Source organism: Gadus macrocephalus, chromosome 19, assembly GCF_031168955.1.
Source record: "Gadus macrocephalus chromosome 19, ASM3116895v1".
In the NCBI taxonomy this organism is placed as follows: domain Eukaryota; kingdom Metazoa; phylum Chordata; class Actinopteri; order Gadiformes; family Gadidae; genus Gadus; species Gadus macrocephalus.
In genome coordinates this window covers 6,718,293-6,737,379 of record NC_082400.1, presented here as the reverse complement: position 1 = coordinate 6,737,379, position 19,087 = coordinate 6,718,293, and the positions used below count along the sequence as shown (strand labels likewise).

At 44.4% G+C, this 19,087-nt stretch overlaps 1 protein-coding gene across 1 annotated transcript in view; it reads left to right on the top strand.

Moving 5' to 3' along the window:
• Positions 1-19,087, top strand: part of whrna (whirlin a) — a 117,361-nt gene continuing 98,274 nt past the window's right edge. Inside the window, 1 exon segment of the mRNA XM_060037950.1 lies at positions 1-1,725. Within this exon segment, the coding sequence (XP_059893933.1) occupies positions 970-1,725 (756 nt within the window). The 5' untranslated portion in view covers positions 1-969.

Genomic DNA, 19,087 nt, shown 5'->3' with positions numbered 1-19,087 from the left:
GGCTGTGACGGGGTTGCGTCATTTCCTGAAAGCCAAGCGTTCGGGGCTCCGTCCGCGAGACTCCACAGACAGTCTGGGGAGCTCGAGAGGACTGTGTCGTCGAGCAGGTCATCTGGAAGGATCGCAACGAAACTCGAAACACAAACGCCATTTTAACGTATATTTCTTGCCCTCTACTTACAATACCACTTGGGATTAATGTGGATATTCTGAAAACTGGATTTACCAAGAGGAACTACAAGGAAAGACGATGAGGATATCAACTTGGGAGCGTTTACAGACCCTCGAATGAGAATAGTAACTTTTTATCGGGACGAAGAGGATATTTATAATCGTGTCACCGTGTGATCGATCTTGCGTAACTTTATACTTAGGGCTATTCCTGTTTTATATACAACGAAGGTTGTTTTTTTTTAGCTGCACCGGCGCTCTCCTTTCACGCGCCTGTTGACGGCGCGTGGCGGAGACACCGGAGAAGCTTCGGCTTGCGCCAGCTACCGGAGAAGGACCGGCTCGCGCCAGCCACCTGACCTCTGTACAGGAAAACAAGTGCTTGCTTAATGAAACAGGCCGGTGGTTCTTGTCCATTATATCCACGTTTATTTCTTGACATGGGCTACTTGTTGTTTACGGGTTGAAGGCTAAACTTCTCACGCGAAAGGATTAACGTCACAAGTTCGAGCGTTTCCATAGTGACATAGTCGACAGAGTCGGTTTATGTTAATTAGCCGTTGGATATAGATTTCGCGTAATTTATAGAATGTAAACGTTTGTATGGTGGAGTTTGAAGGTTGAACCGTTGTTTGTTGTTTTGTTTTGAACCACTTTAACCGCATCAGACGTCCTCAAGCTGTCACTATGACCAGAAGCAGGGTGCTACTTCACCCCCCCTCGAGCAGCGGCTCCATGCCTAGTGAGTAACCGCTCCGGTGCGGCGGGCCGTGGCCCTGCGGCGGGAAGACCGCCGGCATGAGCAGCATGGATCTCGAGCGCATGTCGCTCAGCTCCTCGGCCAACTCCGTCGCCTCGAGTGCCCGGACACTGTCGGCCAACGTGAAGAAGCTCCACAACGCCTTGAACCTCCTGCTCAACGAGTTCGAGAGGGAGCAGTTCATCCACTGCCTCAACGTGTACCACTCCAAGCGCAACGTGTACGACCTGGTGCAGACCCTCAAGATCATCCTGAACGCGCCGAGCAAACGCCAACTTCTGCCCATGCTCCGGCTGGTCATCCCCCGCTCGGACCAGCTGCTGTTCGACCAGTACACCTCGGAGGGTCTCTACCTGAAATCGGATTTAGTTGCGAGCAACGGGACCCTGGAGCCCCCGAACGATTTGGCCAGTGGGAGCTCGACCCCGACCTCTCCACCAGCGCGGGATGTGCCTTCGCCAAACATCCCCCGCGAGTCCAAAGTGGCGCTGCGAGGCTCTCCGGATAGTTTCAGCACTAGCAGCGAGGGGACAGCTCCCCTCGTGCCGCTGCTCGGTAAAAACTTTGTCCACGAGCCCCCCGGGGAGGTGCGCCATGTGATCATGAAGCGGCACAAGAGCAACGAGGGTCTGGGGTTCAGCATTCGCGGGGGCTCGGAGCACGGGGTGGGCATCTACGTGTCCCTCGTGGAGCCCGGGTCTCTCGCCGAGAAGGAGGGTCTTCGGATCGGGGATCAGATCATGAAGGTCAACGACAAAGTGTTCGACAAGGTGACCCACGCAGAAGCTGTTAAGGTAGACCGACGTTTAATGATTTAAGTTTTATGAGCTGGGGGAGTGTGTGTGTGTGTGTGTGTGTGTGTGTGTGTGTGTGTGTGTGTGTGTGTGTGTGTGCGTGTGCGTGTGTGGTCGTAGACTACAAGTTGTATTTCCATACACCTGATCCGTCATGCTTTTACAGACCCAGTTGCTTTAAATGTTGACGCTTTTGTGTCACAACGACCGCATGTTTAAATGAAGGGAATACGTCTTTATCCACAGATTGGTTGCAAAGCTATATGGACATATTTGAAACCTGCGAGATTAACTTTGAAACCTGCTATTTACTCTGGTAAAAAAGTCAGAATAAAACGTGCACATCCACGAGTCAATCCACCCAGGGATTAGTTTTGATTAACTCCATCTTCCACGTTTGCGTCCGCCACAGTGGGAACATTTCACACGAACTGTCGTCTGAAAATGATGAAAGCTATCTGAAAAAAGCTAACTGTAGGTACAACTCGTAAAATAGTAGATTCCTAGGTTTAACGTAAACAAAGCTTAATGGACGAAGGTGGGTGAACCCATTTCCAGACAGCGGGTAGCCGAGAGGGTCGTCGACCTCCGCGCCAAGCGTAGGATGAAGACATCCGTTGGCCCTTTAAGGCATAATTACATTTGTCCATGTTTAAGTCTCGAGGAGCCAATTAGCAGATGAGGTAATAAAGAGCCAATGTGGGTGATTTGTGGGCGCCGTAGATCACTAATGGAAGCCTCTGAGGACCTTGCTTTAATGGAGGCCCAATGCACCGTGGGCTGAATCTTGAATATGGAGGTCACGTCCACGACCCTCAACCTTAACTCATAGTTTGCAGTGCAAAAATCGCTCTCTCTGTCAGTCTGTCTGTCTCTCTCTCTTTCTCTTTCTCTCTTTCTCTTTCGCTCTCTCTTCCACTCTCTCTGTCCTGTTTTTGTCGGCCTACCATTGTTTTAAAAAGGTGCGTAGGCCGTATATGCATACAATATTGTCTATGAATCAAACATACCCCTGAAAACCTAAAACCATAACTAAATTGATTTACCAGGTCAAACCAACGGGGAACAGACTTAATTTATTAAGCCCCCTTCATCAATCTCCCTCCCTGCAACTTCCTTCATTCCCTAACATAAAGTCTTATCCATAATAACTAATAATTAACTGCTGTCATGTCTGAGATATAGAAATGTACGCTCAGCACAGCAGATCTCGTCATCCGGAGCACATTGTACTCAGTTATATTATCACTCCTACTATTTAATCTCCTAGTCATTTGCATCGTTGACAGTCTATTCATAGTCCTCCACAGATTGAAAAACGCGTGTCTGAACATTCTGTTACTGTCGCAGCATATAGTCTGTATAAAACTGAATAGATGTGCCACTATTGATAATTTGGTGCTGCTACAATGTTCTATGCTGTTGCTTCCACACACACACACACACACACACACACACACACACACACACACACACACACACACACACACACACACACACACACACACACACACACACACACACACACACACACACACACACACACACACACACACACACACACACACACACACACACACACACACACAGAGAGAGAGACTAGGCATGACAAGGTTGTTTGAGATGGGCTGCCTTGCTCATAAACCCCAAGGCGATACAGCCAGAAGTAATTGGGAGCACTGAGACAGCGCTTTTCAAACCCAACACACGTTGGCTTGTAAACCACTACATCCACTTATGTGTTGATCCTGGTATCTTGGTGAGGATGCTCTTGGTCTAGATCTGGTGCTGGCTGTAAAGCCCGCTCCTCTGATGGACCCTGGCACGATGAACCACTTCCTATACCTCCCGACAAGGAAGTAATCTGGAGGCTTACTCAAACTGTCTCTCTTCCCTTTGATTCTGTACTCTCTCCATCAATCACACTCTTTATCACCCCCTTCTTTCACTCTTCTTTTCTATCCCCACTAGTTATGGAGCACTCTTTTCTGTTCTCCCCATCTCTGGTAACCAACCGATGTCTTTGTTCCATCACTCTTTTCTCTAGTAACCTGTTTCCATTCTCTGTAGCCCTCCTCTTTCTGTAGGCTGTTTTCCTCTTTAACTTTACATTCTGTTCTCTCAAGCCTCGCTCTCTCTCTAGTACCATCTCTTTATTTCCTCTCTCTCCTCTTAAGCCCTCTTAATTGTTCTCTTTCTGCTCTCTATCCTCTCCCTTCACTCTCTAAGCCATTTCTATTCTACCTTTCCTCTATCTAACCTTCTCTATTCTCTCCTCGTTCTAACAACCTGTTTCTTAATCTCTCTCTTTCCCCTCCTTCATCCCTCCCTCTCTTCTACCATCTCCACTTCTGTCCCCTGTCCCTCCCTCCTCTCTTCCCCTCTTTCTGCTCCCTCCTCTCTTTGTCTGATCTGTCACAGACCCGGAGAGATAGAGCAGAGAATAAAAGGAGCAGAATAGAAATAGCTTCGTGTAGTGTATCCTATTTCTCTTCTGAACGCAAACCTTATTTGTTGTCACAGGCTTTAGAAGCAGATGGTATCGCTACGACCCAAAGCTACCATAATGGAACAAAAACATGTGTACAGTCACGATAAGGCCATTGCCAGTTGAGCACCAGCATTGTTTGGCATTGTTAGTGCACGTGACCTACACACATGCCCTTCTGCTGAGAGTGAGGCTGTGGTGAAACTCCTCAAAGTTGTTTGGGAACCTTATCCAACCACTTTTGTGAAAGTTAAAATTGGTATTTGTAGCGAGAAAAGGTTATCTGAAGGCCAAACTCTCCCTGTGTGTCTTTAAACACAGTCCATACAAGGGTCCACAAGAGGGGCTGCAAAGGACAGCAAACAAACTAGAATAACATGGACAAATAAAACATGCACACGCACATGCACAGATCCACACACACACACACTAACAGGGCAATTGAAATGAGTGAATAGCATTTAAACAACACAAGGATGGTGGCTGAGCAATGTGTACAGTCAGCACCCCCTGTCCCCCACAAACGTGTGTGTGTGTGTGTGTGTGTGTGTGTGTGTGTGTGTGTGTGTGTGTGTGTGTGTGTGTGTGTGTGTGTGTGTGTGTGTGTGTGTGTGTGTGTGTGTGTGTGTGTGTGTGTGTGTGTGTGTGTGTGTGTGTGTGTGTGTGTGTGTGTGTGTGTGTGTGTGCTCAGGTCTGGCCTTGTGTGTGTCAAATGATCCTTATGTTTCTCTCCGCTTTGCACCTTCCTGTTTCCTGTCTGCATTGATCCTGGAATCCCAGAACCAATCAGAATAATTGGAAATTGGTTGATCAATCAGAAACCATAACCTTCCAACCGCCAGTTGCTAATCACACTTAATATTCCATACAGGTGTGACATATAATTTCACCATACAGATGTTTTGAATCTCTCGTCAAAATTAAAGTAATACACACTATTAGTCTTCGTAGTTGTTATTCTTGTGATCTCCTCATTCTCGCTCTGGGGACTTCTAATTGACAGACACAGCTCATAGGAAGTAAGAGACTGGAAACGGCATGGCGGTACGATTCACAACCTTCTTAGATAACAAGTGAGAACCACTGTTTCCACCTAAAACCGGATGTCTTTGTTGATCTGCTGAGGCAATCTCGGACACAGAACTTTTCATTTTAGGAGGAGTCTTAGTGATTTGATTTAAAAGTCAAATAAGGAAATTCTTGAATGTTGTAGTTTTGTTTTTGGCTGGCTTTGTTGTATAGAGATGAGAGGGAAATTGAGCTAACAAAAAAATAAATAGAAGTGCTTTTAAAGAGACTACATTATGGTGCACTATATCAAAATGAACTACATCCACAAGCACTTCCCTGACTCAGCGAGGCCTTATCATCAGGACATGTTTCAAGGCGCCAGAGACCTGAGATTACAAGCACCACTTCTTTGTTTTAGTGGTGTGAATGTATAGTTGGCAAGAATCAATATGTGCTCATATTTTTGTCCTGGAGGATTATGCCATGTAACATATTATGGGATATTACTGACCAAAAGTTGGCCCAAAAACAAGCAAGACATGGCTGTTTATCCTAGATTCATTACTTCCTAGCCTCATAGTACTAAAATAAGATAATCCTAGCATTCGAGAGCCATTCTGATTTATAATTGGCAGCACTATATTTTTACAAGTCAAAAGAATCGCATTTCTATTAGCTCACCTCAGCTGTTCCTTGGAAAAGTGAGTACAATCTGTTGTTGTATAAATGTTGATAAAAAACAAAACGGGAATCTATTTATGATGATCTCTGGTTGAACACCAGCTGTTTCCCAATTGAGCCTTTTCCCCTGAAGTTAAGGACTTTGAGTAATTATATTAGAATAACTAAATCAAAGAAAGTGATAGAGAAAGAGATGCCCCTCTTATAAGGTTTAGCCTCCGTTTAGTTTGCCTTGAGGAAAGAAACAGTCGGGCGAGGTACTTCAGTGGCAATCTCAAAGATGTCAAAAGATTTTCATTAAAAAATATATGACAGTTAAGACACTGTCGCAGAATGAGGACTCAAAATGGTGTTTGAGCCTCTGGCCCACTGATGAAAGCCGTTGTATTTGCAGGATTGTGAATGTATGAACTTGGTGTTGGTGGTGACATTTCTGCCATGCACTCATATCACATGTGGTGCGCAGTTAGTGATAGGTTGTACATCACCCAGCAGTGGTTGTGTGTGTGTGTAATGGTGTACTATTTTTTTGTGCCAAAGGCAACGATACTGAGATCTTCGAGATTGCCAACTTAACCTGCCTTCCCTACGATAAAATATTTTCGAAGAATTGAAATGTTTTAGGTTAAGGCTAATAATGCAAAGTGACGGTAAAGTTAAGCTGAAGTTAGGGTTAAGTTAGGTTTACATTATTTGTTAAGCTACGGTTAAGATATGGTTAATTTATGTGAAGGTGATGATATTGTTGGTTTTATTGAGTTGCGTTAAGTCAATCATTTGTCAATTGGAATTGGGGTCTGAAACCTGCATGCATTACCCTTATCTAGAGGCTAGAATGCTAACGCTTACTGGTGGTTGAGCTAGCACTCTATGCTGATGAATATTCAGAAGTTGTTCAGAACGGCCAGGACCACTTTAGAGGAACAAAGAGGAAGAAGATGAGACTATCAGTCATCCCATCTTTCCGCATATTTGGCTTCTCTTGATTGTCACATTTCCTCGCGCTCGCTTGCTTCCACTGTAAACGTGTTCCTTGGCACCCATTCCGTTCAGCAGTGACGTCAATAAGTATGAAAACGCATGCATCCTTAGCCTGTTATATCCCTGGTCACACCTTCCCCCTTTCACTCTCGCTCTCTCTGACACACCCGTCCGTTTGTGTTGCTTCACACACACACACACACACACGCACGCGCGCGCACATCCATCGCACTGTGGACAGCCTGTGTTCACCCTGGGCTCAACTCTGCATCCCCCTCCTTCCCGCCTCTTCTGTTCTAATTGCTTTTCAATGGAGTCGCCCAGCTGCTAGCTGTAGGCTGGCTAGCAGCTGTAGGCTCCACTGAAAGCACTAGCCAGCCTTAGCCAACCAGCATCACTCTCCAAGCGCTAGTCACTCCAATGTTAGCCAGCGTTGGCATCCCAGTGCCCGCAAACCAGTGTTGGTCAGCTAGCGAGTGTTAGCCAACCGCCGTTGGCATCAAAAGTGTTAGACTGCATTCGATTCCAAGTGCTAGGAACTCTAGGGTTAGGGTTAACCCTAACCCTATATCCATGTTATAAAGGGTTAGGGTTAACCCTAACCCTAACTCCAGATTTAGCCCAGTTAACCCACAGGTGATAGCATTTCAAGCGTAAGCCAACCAGCACTGGCACAAGTGAAAGTCAAACTGAAATTTATTATAAATTTACTAGCATGCAAGGGTTAGCACTTCAAGTGTCAGCCAACCAGTGTCAGCGAGCCAGCATTAGCATCTCAAGTGTTAGCAAGCCAGTGTCGGGCTCAGAACTCCTAGAAACTCTCCCTAATCTATCAGCTCCTCTCCCCTTGAGGAAGCTCGCCGCCAGAAGCCATTAATATCCAGCCAATGAGCCAGAACCATGCATTTCAGGACACTTCATCCCCCTCCCTCCTTCTGCTTGCGATAAAGGGACCCAACTCTCTCTATGAGTCCCCAGGGTGTCATCCAGGTATTACACTGGTGGTGTTGGGGTCTAGAAACCCATGTTCCTGCTAATGAAACACGGAGGGGGAGGGAAAGGGGAGCGGGGAGGCAAGCGGGGAAGGTTCGGTGGGGGAGCAGGATTCAGGGGAAGTTCTTAAGACGCTTTTTAAAAATAGGTAAACTGACGGACAAACGTTGGTAAAATTATGACAAGATTGGCAGTCGATGAGCTGAAATAAAGTGCTACTTCTTACCACTGAGTTATCGTTATGCTGTACATTGCACTGGCATACATTAACTCTATATTCTATTATACTTATTTTATATAAGTAGTCCGTAACTTTATCAAAAGCGCCTTGCCTGCCCCCTTAGAATGTTCTCTCCTTCTCTACACTGACACTGTCGGAAATCACGCTGCGTTCTGAGGAACATTCAATCCAACATGGGATGAGAACAATATGTTAACGTGAAGATGTCATTCGTATTCCCCGGCCGTTGCTCTTGACTTCTCCCCACTGAAGCCTTCTCTCTCACCCTGATCTGGCACTCCGCGGCTTTGGCTTTGATCACAGGTAGTGCTGTGACAAGCACGTGTGCATTGTGACATCCCGGGGGGGGGGGGTGTGTGTGTGTGTGTGTGTGTGTGTGTGTGTGTGTGTGTGTGTGTGTGTCACGGCTCCTTAGTTGGTCTCTGTGAGCCTGTCTGTCACAACACCACACACTGACACACGGTCTGAGGTCTGCGGTGAATACCAACCAGGCTTTAGATGGGGTTCTGTTGCCGGCTGGTGCTCTGCTCGTGGCTGTGATGGGGGTACAGAGTTGGGGCGTCTGGCCTCCGTCGCGTGGAAGAATGCACCCTTCACATGCTCAGGTGTGTCTCCTCTCGATGCATACCTTATCCTCGGACGGGGACATGGAGAGAGACAAGATGGATTGGAGAATTGGCACGCATAAGTGAACCCTCTTAGTGGCAATGCCCGAACTGACAACTTGGCATTGCTGTCAAACTGAATCTGTCGTGTAGCGCGGTCCTCCTGGGTGTGTTGTGTGGAGCGGTGAGGTGTTTGAAGCATCCTAGCCATCTAGTCATCTAGACGTTCTGTGCAGACCATTTGTTTCCATTTGATTTATATGGTTTCTTTCTTTATATTTTTTGCATTCATTTCTTTCTGTAGTTTTCCTTTCTCCCTTTCTTTATATAACTCTATTGCTCTCGCATATAGATAAAGATATCTCTATATATATATACATAGATACATACGTACATACATACATACATACATGCATACATACATACATACTGTACATGCATACAGAGAGTGAACGTGGTGTGGTCAAGGGGATGAGGTCTGCTTAGAGGACAAGGAAGACGTCTATTTCATTATCATATATGTAGAGATAGAGAGAGCGGGGGGGAGAGAAAAGGACAATGTGTGTGAGAGCCAATCACACATGCTGCAGACAAACAACGTATAATCAGAAAATGATTTTCCATGTGTGATTTTTAAGTGGCTATTAAACGATTGCTCTTACTCGGAGGGGGAAAGGTGCTGGCTCTGAGATTTGCATGTAGCACGTTGGTAGGCATTTGAATAATCCACCCCGGAGATAAGGACTTCCCGTTCAGAGGCGGCGATGAGCCCTGAGTTGTGGCGGCGTGTTGGGAGTGATTAGTGAGCGGAGCGAGGCCCCAGGTATCTGCTGAGGTGATTTCTGATGTTAAGTGGGATGGATTAGAGTTCAGTGAAGTCGCAGATCCCGGGAATCACTATTCTAGTCAGTCGACATGATTTTGGCTGCATGAGAAACAGAAGGAATGTGTGAGACATCGCTAAGCAAGAGGGGATTTTGATGCAACGTTTGCAGGCTAATTTCTCATTGATCAAGACTTAAGGTTAACGTTGCAACGGAAATACCTCACAAGTTGCATCAATATCTAGCTTCTATTGACTGTACTATAAAGAGTCAGTGAACACAAAACCACAATGTCTTTGTTTTAAACGTGGTCGTTTGTCTTATACTATAATCAACATAGTAATCTATGCCATTATATCACTGTTACTGAAATATGATTTAGAGAAAAAAGGATGGACTTCATGCAATGTCACTTATCTTAACGCTCGTAACAGTTACACACAACGACGGTACTAAAACAGTATCATAAATTTGGCGTGGGTCGTAACCATGGGGATAACATGGCCCCCTCTTTCCTAAATTTCTCATCCCAAAACAGATTTTTTTAAATCACATAGCTTTGGATTCCTTCTGAAACACTGGGTTCACTGGCTCTTTAATCAAAAGATGAATTGCTGCTAAGCTGGCCAGTTCTGCAAAACAGGAGAAGCCTAACCTAATGGAAGGGACTCTGTGTCCCACATCTGCTTGCTAGAGTGTATTGTTTTCTTGTGGATTTTCTCTAAGTCAGACATCGAGCGTCTGTGGCATGTGTTAGTGGTTTTAGAAAGGGTGTGGTTAGGGGGTGGGTGGGGGTAAGGGTGGAGTATAGGCGGGATGCAGGTCTCCCAGATGTCCTTGCTTTGAAACCTCAGACCCCCTAGGGACAGACGCCACCTGGTTATCTGATACCAGGGAGCTGTCTCTCTTGTCTCTCCTCTTGACTTAACACACACACACACACACACACACACACACACACACACACACACACACACACACACACACACACACACACACACACACACACACACACACACACACACACACACACACACACACACACACACACACACACACACACTTTCAAGCATTCACATATGTTGACCCACATAGATGCATACGGTACACACACACACCCACCTCTTTGTCCTCAAGGCCATCAGTTGACCACTAAGGTTGACTCATAATCTTTAACTTTGCCTTTAACTGCTTAAAATAAGTTACATAAGCCGTTATGTAACTGTTATTCCCTAACAAGCACTGTGTTCTTTAGACTGTTCTGCAAATGTTCAATCACAACAATATGTATGTAGAGAGATTATCAGAAAATATATATTTTCAATTTACCTTCAGGAGCAAATGTTCTGTTTTTTGAGGTTTCAATAATATATTACTTAGTGACAAATAGTAATTAGAAACAAAACATCAAGTTCAATACAAATAGGTAGTGAATGTGTTCAGGTGCAAATCACCACAGTATAAGCCTACACTCAAGGTCAACTGAGAAACCTACACGTTGACAATCAATCTGATTTATTTATAAAAACAAAATAATCCCAACGGACACGCTATTTTCCCCCTGCTCACAACTATTGGGCCAGAGGCCGACAGTTCCATGAGTTAGCACAGACGTCTCCTGTTGTGAACATCATTACCGTCTGACGCACGTCATGTCATACCAGCACCCTAAACTATGTATCAGCAAAACTCTCCAATTGGTTTCAAAACCTTGCTGTGAATTGATTCCACTGAATAATTGGTTGGAGAAATGTGCCCAAAATGGCAAGTGACTAGTTTTGACAAGAGTGGGTTTCTAAATATTATTTTGCTCTTTCAGAATCATTCCTGTGTTTCAGAAGACTGTGGTCTTTGGCCTGTGGTTATCAGATCTTTCTTTGTTTTTCCACTGGTGGTAATTGTATGGTGATTTGTGGTTCTCGGACCTCCAAATTACTGTGTTTCTGGAAGTTCCCCATGTTTTTGTGCTCTCATCGAGGAGTTTCTAAAGAGAGACGAGAGAAAGGGTTCCAGCTTCATCACTGATACATCAATTAAGCTAAATGCTAGGAGGAAGCTACGATTTTCAACACACTGAAGCGTTGACCTTCTGGAGGGTGGATAGGGATGCAGCATCGTCTGAGTCTTCTAGACACTAGTGTGTTTGAGTCCCAGACTAAAGTTGCAGGGTACTATGGGCCATGCCTGGCCCACCTTTAGACCTTTTCCAGCAAAATGTCCAACTACACTCCATAGTCTTCTACCTACTCTACCTAGTCTTCACTGAGCTGCTTCGGAAGAGGGACTTATGTTCGTGTTTTTTAAATTGGCTTTATATGTACTACGAACAGAGATGTTGACGCTGGGATGTTATTGTACATAGTGCAGAAATATTTCAACACTTGTAGTTCTGGCTGTGTGTGTGTGTGTGTGTGTGTGTGTGTGTCTGTGTGTGTCTGTCTGTCTGTGTGTGTGTCTGTGTGTGTGTCTGTGTCTGTGTCTGTGTCTGTGTCCGCCCGCCCGCCCGCCCGGCCTCGTGTAGTCATGTTGTAGCAAAACACTACTCAAACCTGCAATGCTACACACGGCTGACTGTTAGTGTGTCTGTTTACATCCATTAGCCAAGCTGTGAATCATGCCTGCTACAGCACAATGCAGATTGCCACTTGCAAACAGTGGATATTTCTAAACTGTATGCTCTACACTTTGGGAGAATATGAGAGTCGACATCTTCCTGTCAGCAGAGTAGAGTGTACTTATGTCGTCAATTGGAAGAGAAAAACAAGTTTCTGTGTTTCTGCACTTTTGTTATCCGCTATTGTATGATTGTGGCATTACATGTACATGGTTTTGTTCATTTGAATAGATTCCAAATAACCAAAGCTTTCAATCAATCATAATGTGCAGTAGTTTTAACAGCGATTATGCAGGAGTCTGTCTCCTTGCCTGACTATGCCTGTAATTGTGCATCATAGATGGGATAATTCTCTGCAGTTTAGTGTGTGCTAAGGTTGAATAAATTGGGCGGCTTTCCTCATACATGGGTAGCGATGAATGTTGCAAATTTGAATTATCTTTTGTAATTGTTCTGCCATGCTTATCCATCAAATAATCCATTTCCGACATATTTTGTGTCCTTTTCACCTCTTTCACCTCTGGCAGAACTATGCTCACTGATCAGGATACATAGAATTGGGAGCGATAGGAAGGCTTTGGACAGAATCTGAAGTAATGAAAGACAACGATACCAAGATGAGATCATTTAATCTGGTAGCTCAGGGCTGGGGAATAATCAAACAGTATTAATATTGTCTTTGAATGGTTTTGTATCGCCACAAATTGAAGATATGGACTTATCATACAACCCACGTTTCAATAAATAAAGATAAGATGATATGCACTCAAAATCATCAAAATATGAGGTTGAAAACATCAGAGAGAAAGGAAAACTAGTTTTAGTTTAATACCATATTTCACATTTCCATATATTTGAATATAACAACCTGCCGACTGTTACAACGGTGTTCTGAATTCATAAGCTTCATGATGCTGCTCTCTATTGTGTAAAGTTCTCCACGGTTATCCTGATATTACCTTTACCTAGCCCTGAACGCCACTGCTCTGTCCTGAAGCCTGCAAGCTGCTGTTAGCACTATGAGACATTAATTCCCCCAACATAACGGCCAAGGTCAGCATAATCTGCAGTAATCACAGATAGCGCGGGCAGGCATGGATTAGATTAGGATATATTCTAATGCCCGAGCTGGGGTGACAAGGTGCCTTGTTTATGGAACCAAAGAGGAGAGATAAGTGGTTCTGTGTTGGAGAGAAGGATTGAATTTATTACTTTGGATTTGAGGAGGCTTTTAATATAGCCGGGTGGATGGGGCGGTGCAGAGGTGGACTAGAGGTGAAGTTGAGGATGAGAGGGGGACAGAGATAGAGAGGTCGAGCGAGCGAATAGAGACGCAATGAGAGTTAGGAGGAGAGGGGGAAAGAGATGGAGTTGGATGAACGAGAGTTGGAAATAGAGGCAAAGAACTAGAGAGCGGTTGGGAAAACAAAAGACAACTGTAGAGAGAGGGAGAGTGGGAAAGAGAGATGGAGATGTGAGAGAGGTGGAGGAGAGAGATAGGGTAGCCAAGAAAGATAGGGTGCCAGAGAGCGAGTGAAGTGTTGCATCAGAGAGAGGATTGTTTGAGGGAGAGACAGAGATAGACAGGGTGAACGAGAGAGGTGGAGGAGAGGGTAGGGAAGGGATAAAATGGAGATGTAGCAGAGAGAAGAGACAGAACAGTGATCGGGAGAGGTGACGAAAGAGGGGTCTATGGAAGGATTGTTGTAAGGAAGGAGGCGTTTTATGGTAGGACTTCTTAGTCAGTGCACATCTGGTCTGTGTGTCAAAACTCATAAGGTAATCGTCCCCCTGCCCAGCCCCCTCTGTGTCCTCCGCTGCTGTGTTTTCAAAGAGAATCACCGGGAAATAGGACGCTTATAATGGAGAGAGAGATGATGAGAGCGAGTGATTAATGAGAGGTGAATTCATCAGCCATGTCTTTTCAACTATTGGAAACTTTAATTAACGAGCCGTTTGCTGCTTTGAATGCGTAATGAGGCACTCATTGTTGCCATGACATTGGAACGTCATTCAAAATGTGCAAAAATAAAATGCCAAAATGAATGAACGTGAAGAAAGAAATTTTACAAAAATATCACAAAGTGTGTCCGGCCACATCAACTGCACCATTAGGTTGTTTGAAATAATTTAATTAGTCACACTTTAGGAATTAAAATGTCTACATTGGCCTTGGATGATAATTGCTGAGAGACTTTAGAAGTATCATGTTGTGTCTTCTTCCTTTTAATGGTTCTGTTTAGAGCTATGTTTTACTTTGACCTCATGTTTTAAATATCCAATCTCTTGAATATAAAGTCTTATCTTCCTCTCTGGTTTAGTTGTAAAACAGACTTGGATTTCTGAACGTGTCCGAACAAAATGTTGTAGAAGTTTATGTACAAATAGAAAATGTATTTCCTGCAGAAATTGCGGTGAGTGCTGTAGTACAAAGTGAGGTTGAAAATATTTTTTAATAAACCCACATAGAATAAGACGTAAAGAAACGTTAAATGGCTTAAATCCAGTGAAGGGATTTGAACAAAAGTCTAAATGGAGTAAACAATGTAAACATGCAAGCCATTTCAGAAAAAGTAAATGGTTGGAAACAAATAAAGTGACCGCTGGATGAAAAGCGCAAAGCATTGCTAAAAATGCAGAAATGTAAAATGAATTGAACTGAAGAATCTGAAATGTCAAATGTAGTGTGTGTGTGTGTGTGTGTGTGTGTGTGTGTGTGTGTGTGTGTGTGTGTGTGTGTGTGTGTGTGTGTGTGTGTGTGTGTGTGTGTGTGTGTGTGTGTGTGTGTGTGTGTGTGTGTGTGTGTGTCACACACACGGTGTGGGGTTGTGTGTGTCTTTAAGAGAATAGCGAGCCGGTGAGTGATTAAAAGTAGCTCAATGGAGTGGGAAAAACCGCCCAATCTGGCAACACTGCCTGGACATCCTCTCCAGCGTCAACGTAAATCAATGAGACCAACTGAAAACAGAGCCGGTGTGGGTACCGGATTGACTCGGCTGCCAGATCGACTCAGGGTCCTGCGCTTACAGATGACGTATCGACACTTGACATATCGACACAAGCCAACGGACAAAACCCGGAAGGGTTGTTTATAAACGGGGCTCAATCATGGACTTAAAAAGAAGGCTCAATCCGTTTTGGTTTTGATTTCATTGAACGCAGGCCGTTCTTTCTCACAAACAAAGCCATTGGAAACACGTCTAAAAGCACTGATGAATGCATATGTAACCCAGTTCCTGTTAGGGACTCTTATTCTGAAGGAGGAGAACGGAAGTGTCTGCGTGTGGGTCGCTGTTTTGACTGTGTTGGGAGCGCTGGAAATAAAGTGGATCTCGGCTTAGTGGATTACAGCATTAGTTCAGTGAATGGAGTTAACCGATTCTTCTTTATAACCCAAGTATAGGCAACAATAATTTGTACATTAGATTATTATTCATAGATTAGAAAACAAAAGGAGATTGTTAATACTTGGGAATAACATGGGAATGAATGAAACGAGCATGCGCATTTAAAAGACAGCGTTTGCAGGAAGTGCGTCATTATTGCGCATCTAGGACCCAGAGTCGATCTGGCAGCCGAGTCAATCCGACACCCACACCGGTATGAAACTAAAACTGTGATTCTGAATAAAGTTTAAATGATATCGATATTCCGTTTATATATTATTGAAGATACAAGTGTGTAGATTTGTTAAATGGTTCGAACGAAGATAAAGGGTTGAAAATTGATATAGTTACGTCTTAAAACGGTGGAAGTACCAGAGGACAGCTCTGCCGTCCTCCCATTGACTCCCATGTTAAAAAAATATAATATTTTAAAAGTAGAATATCTTAAAAAGTATAATAATATAATGCAAGAAAGAAGGAATAAAACTTATGAAGAACAATAGTTGAGCGCTGCATGCAGCACTCACCTAATTATCAAAATAACAGCACAGTAAGGAATTGGAGAAAGTTTTGTTTAGCGATGACCTTTCGCATATGGTTTGAGAGGAGATGTTTCTTACTTTTGTGGGTGATTTAATGTTTCTTTTAAAAGCGTCTTCTACCCCCACTTCTACTTTAATTGAGTTCCAGGCCAATTTGATGGGTATGTGTATTCCACTCCCAGCTGATTCCACTCTTTAATAAGGAACGTTTTATGGAATCGGCTTTAAAATATATTTCCTAATATTATAAGATGTTAATCCGCTTTAGGTTGTGAGACAATGTCAATAAATCATCTTGAATTGGTAATGGTTTGGGCAATTATTACACTATCAATCAAATTCATTGTAATGTCCCGTTTGTATCCGTGTGAAGCATTTGGTCAGTGCTACACAAATGTACCTCCCTAATTAGTCAAGCATACTGTATAATGGAGGACAAAGTGCATTCTGTTTTCCATTAATATCCCCACAGTTCAAGGATGTGTGTGTGTGAGTATATGTGTGTGTGAGTGTGTGTGACATATTTATTCTCATGAGGTGGTATTGTTTTAATGTGTCCCATATTAACGTGCAACTCACAATATCCTGGATATTACAGCATTAGCATTCCTCCACAACACAGCTCAAAAGACACACAAACACAGACCCACCATGACCTGAAACTCCCCTTAACCACACAACAACACTTTGTTTGTATTGTTTTTTATTGAACCCATTATTTACCAGGTAGATTCTCGTTGAGATTTGAACCCTCTTTCTAAAGAGAGACCTGGAAGGAAGCAGCATTAAACAACACTCAACAAGTTATAACCCAAATCTAAAACATCTATACACCTTACATAACACTAAAACACGTGCTGTCCTGTCTATAGGCAGCGCCTGGCATAAACACTAGCTAAGGTCAGGGGTTCGATTCCTTCTCAAGGACCAACCATGCTTAGAAATCTATGCATTGTGATTTTGGAACGACAATATAACACATTTTAAATGCAAAAGCTAAGGAAATATCCAGTTCACATCCAAGCACAAACCACTCTATTACCCAGACTCCGTCTTGGCTTTCTGCTCGCAACCTTGTCTCGATGGGGCGCTACTCCAGATCTAACCTGCGCCTCGCCTGCAGCTACGTTTAAGAACGTTTTCTTTCTTCATCATGCAGGCCTGGAGCAGGAGGGTTTGACCTTTTGCGGTCGCCAGGGGCTGTTACTGCCTCCGTGAGGGCGGGGTTTGGGGGGCTCGGCTGTCAGTCAGACCGGGGTCTCATGGTGGCGGTGATGGTGGAGGTGTTGGTTCAGGAGTGGTGGTGGTGCTTATGGGGATTCTGGTTGAGGGAAGAAGGTGTGGGGGAGGAGGTGATGGTGTCGCAGGGATAGTTTTGGTGGTGGTGGTGTTTGAGGGGAGGAAGTGATGGGAAGAGGAGATGGTCACGGTGGGGGTTGTTTTAGAGGGGAGAGGAAGTAGTGGAAATGGTTGTGAATGGATCTGATGGTGTTTATTGTAGCGAGGGAGGCGGTGATGATGATGATGAGATGGTTGAGATGATTGTGGTGATGTTGGTGTTAGAGGGGGGAGTGAAGAAGAACAAGGGGGGAGAGAGGAACTATGAGGGGGAAAAAGCGGACTAATGAGAAAAAGGAGCACGAAAGTGACACCAGGAGGGGGGAGAGAGTGGGAGAGAGGATCTACCAGGGGGGAGAGAGGAGCTTTGGGCGGGAGAGAGAAGCTATAAGGGGAAAAGGGAGAAGCTTTGTTTCTCTGGGGAGTAGTTCTTGCTCCAGGCACAAGGGAGGGCTCAGTGGAGCTACAAATCCCTGAGGAGCACTTACCCCACTCACCAGCTATCTCTCCTGCATGTTCCTGCATTAGGGACTCCATGGGGCCCTCCACCGCAATGTTGCCGCACGCGAACGCACGCCGCACGCAAACGTACACCGCACGCGAACGCACGCCCATGAAAATGACAAACACACTTGTGTGGAACAATTACAATGTTTGTGTGGAGGGTCAATGATTAACCCTGCCACCAGCCAACCTCGGATAGATTTGACCATTTGGAAGGTAAAAAAATATAATTTAAATATTTGCTTGCCCTAGAATTTTGCAATCTGACAGGTAAAAAATACACAAATCTTTTAAGTTTTCTCTGGATCTTGTATGTTTCCGTATGGACTTCATTCTTGGTCAAACATTTACAATTAATTATAAATCTTGCTTATAAACAAACTGCATGCTTACTGCGGTAACCCATAAATAAATTAAACTGTTGAATAACCACTTCTGGGATGAGTGCAATAGCAAGGAGCATCACTGGTGAAGCAGTAGATAGCACACATGCAATCAGACACAAAGACGCACACGCAGAGACAGACACACACGCAAGGACACACGCGCAAAGAAGCACAAGGACACGCAAGGAGCCTAGCGCATGTATGATTGGGAAGACAGACAGAGGCACACATGCAAGAAGAAAACCAGACACACACACACACACACACTGAATGCATTAACGCACACATATCTTAACACACACATATCCACCAGCATGCATACATGAATATGTTCACCGACAGATGGACATATTGGTCCACATTATTTCCAAACACAGACACAGACACAGACAGACGACCAGACGCCCACACACTGCCCAGAGCCAGCCTCCTGCCGCTGTGTTATTGAAACCCCTCCCCGAGCAGAGGTTGCTTGGTGCTGAGGGTTAGCCCAGAGCCCGGAGGGGAGCACCGCGCCACTGAGGTGGTGTTCCTCCGTCGCTCTGAGGTTGTAGTCGCACGCAGCACAGGTGTATCAGTTCCTTTTCTTCCTCAACACGCTCATATATCACAATACACTGTTTACAATATCAATATACACTATTTTAGTTATTTTACACTGATTTGCTCACTCCTTTTATATCAAATTCATAGCCGATTTGACTATTATGATTTAACCAATGCTTTATCCAAAGCGACTTGGCACATTTAGGAGGAGCATCCAGGGGT